At 33.4% G+C, this 2,253-nt stretch overlaps 1 protein-coding gene across 1 annotated transcript; it reads left to right on the top strand.

Moving 5' to 3' along the window:
- The first annotated feature begins 333 nt into the window (after positions 1 to 333).
- Positions 334 to 1,653, top strand: LOC134688042 (uncharacterized). Its single transcript, XM_063548510.1, has 2 exons — positions 334 to 1,234; positions 1,295 to 1,653. Exons 1-2 carry the CDS (start codon positions 334 to 336, stop codon positions 1,651 to 1,653), a joined length of 1,260 nt encoding a protein of 419 aa, XP_063404580.1.
- The last annotated feature ends 600 nt before the right edge of the window (positions 1,654 to 2,253 follow it).

Below are 2,253 nucleotides of genomic sequence, written 5' to 3'. Positions count from 1 at the left end.
GCTAATAGATGCAATATTACGACAATATTACGACAACCGTTTTTTTGTTGTTTACTAATTGACACATGCTTGTATATGGAATTCTAAAATTTAGTGAAATATGTGTACATGTACTATGTCCTGAAAGTCATTTTTTCCTTTATATTAAAATTTCCTATTTCAGCACCCAGCATGGACTTCAGTTGCCGTATACATCGTGAACAGGTTTATTTATTTTACTGTACTGATCATGATGTTCCTTGTTGTTCTGAGTGCAAGAGGGTTTCACACAAGCCTACATGTAACATGGAAGTGATGGATCCGTACACAAACGAAAAAGATATCGGTATAAAAATGGCCGATATCCTCAAACGTATGAATAAAACTAACACTCTATTAGATGAATTGTACAAAGAATTCTACAAAAGTAGGAAACATCTGTTAATGCAAAAGGACAAATTTGAAATTGATTTACAGCAGTTTAGAAAACAAATAGATGCATACATTGACGAAGCTGAAAATAAAATTAGAGAGAATTTCAATGACCTGTACAATCAAGAAACAGAGATACTGAAACAAAGAGAAGTTGGTGTAACGAGTAAAAAGAATAGTTTGCATGAATGGGTGAAAAATGTCGAGGAAATGGCCAGAAAAGAATTAAGTTTACAGTCATACGTTTACATGTCTAAGATTAATAATTCCTTCTCAGTTATTGAAAAACATGCTTCTAAGATAGAAAGAAAGTTTGAAAATGTAACTTTGACATTCACAATATCCAACGATTTGCAAGACTTTTTGAAAGGACTAAAACTTGCATACACTCAAGTGAAACGTACAGCTACTGCACAGAATCCAGAACCAAGTACCGCGTTCCCCAAAAAAGACAAGACGAACCAAGTCCAGCAGAAAGACCAAAGTCTTCAAAAGGTTGGCGAATTTAGAATTTCTAACGATACAGATTTTCAGTCCTCCTCAGACATAAAACTTTTGCATAATGGAGATATCGTTGTAACTAATTTAAACAATCGTAAATTAGTAGTTTACGATCAAAACGGTTTAGAAAAAGTAGAAATGGAACTTTCCCATAATCCTTTATGTCTTGCTACTATGCCAGATGATTTGGTTGCCATGACATTGGCCAATGAAAGAAAAGTAGTAATTCTAGATTTAAAAACCCGAAAGGTTCATAGACAAATTAAGCTAGAGGATGAATGTCATGGGATCGCACAAACAGGACATCGTCTGGTTCTAAATGGTAAAATCAAAGGTTTATTTGTTTTAAATTCTGATTTTGAAGTTGAAAATTTGATTCCAGACATAACTGGAAAACATATACTCTGTGGAAGATCAGACGACACAGTTGTAGGAGGAACAATGCACTGTAACACTATTTATTGCATAGACATAAACGGAGTAAAACTGTTTGAAATTTCACCCCCTGACTTAGAATATCTCAATGGAATCTCTGTTTCCAATGAAGGGGACATTTATATTACAGGTTTCCTGTCAAATACGTTACACAGAATTGACAATGACGGAGAACACTGTTCTGTTGTATTGAACAAAGACGATGGAATAAATCTCCCTCGCTCGATCTGTTCCTGTTATTCTACAAAGTCTATTATGGTTGTGAACAATGACGGACGATTAATAGTGACTTACAATTTGAAGTAAACTAAACGTGTCTGTGTCTACTTGTTAATCATTCTTGAAATCAACTCCAGTTTTGTATTAAGTTCGAAAATAAGTTGAGCTAATGTCCAAGGTGGCTGTTCTTGGAGCTTTGGTAACAGAAAAACAATCAAAAATACTAGTCTATCAGTGTGCAAAAAAGGATAAAAAGTTAGAAAATAATTCATGAATTTGTTTATTTTTTGTAGTGTATTAGTTTGTTTTGAGTTTTTCAAGGATTTTTTTAATTTGTCTTCATGAAATTTTTTTTTTATTACAATCAAATTTGTGAGAGCTAGCACGTAGATTTATTTCATCTATTGTTGTTTCTAGCTTATATAGTTTGTAGGGAAAAGAGAGCATACATTTGTGAACCAAACAATCAGCAGTAATGGTTAAAGGTTATATGAGACATTGGTGTGTAAGAAGTTAGCTATAAAATTATTGGTGTATGAGAGACGTTTTTATGACGTTTTTCAACTAACAATCAAACAATTTTTCCATTACTATGCAGCGAAATTCCAGCTGTACCTATATACAGAGTAAACATATCCCTGTTGATACGACTTTCCAGGGCTTGTATGTCCTAACAAGAAGTCCTTG

The sequence above is a fragment of the Mytilus trossulus genome, chromosome 10 (assembly GCF_036588685.1).
Source record: "Mytilus trossulus isolate FHL-02 chromosome 10, PNRI_Mtr1.1.1.hap1, whole genome shotgun sequence".
In the NCBI taxonomy this organism is placed as follows: Eukaryota; Metazoa; Mollusca; class Bivalvia; order Mytilida; family Mytilidae; genus Mytilus; species Mytilus trossulus.
This window is presented reverse-complemented; position numbering and strand designations above follow the sequence as displayed.

Excerpts from the sequence above, each read along its gene's own strand:
- LOC134688042 (XM_063548510.1), top strand. The coding sequence starts at position 334 with ATGGCCGATATCCTCAAACGTATGAATAAAACTAACACTCTATTAGAT. Across the intron at positions 1,235-1,294 it reads ACATCGTCTGGTTCTAAATG|ACATAACTGGAAAACATATA; the intron begins GTAAAATCAAAG and ends ATTTGATTCCAG.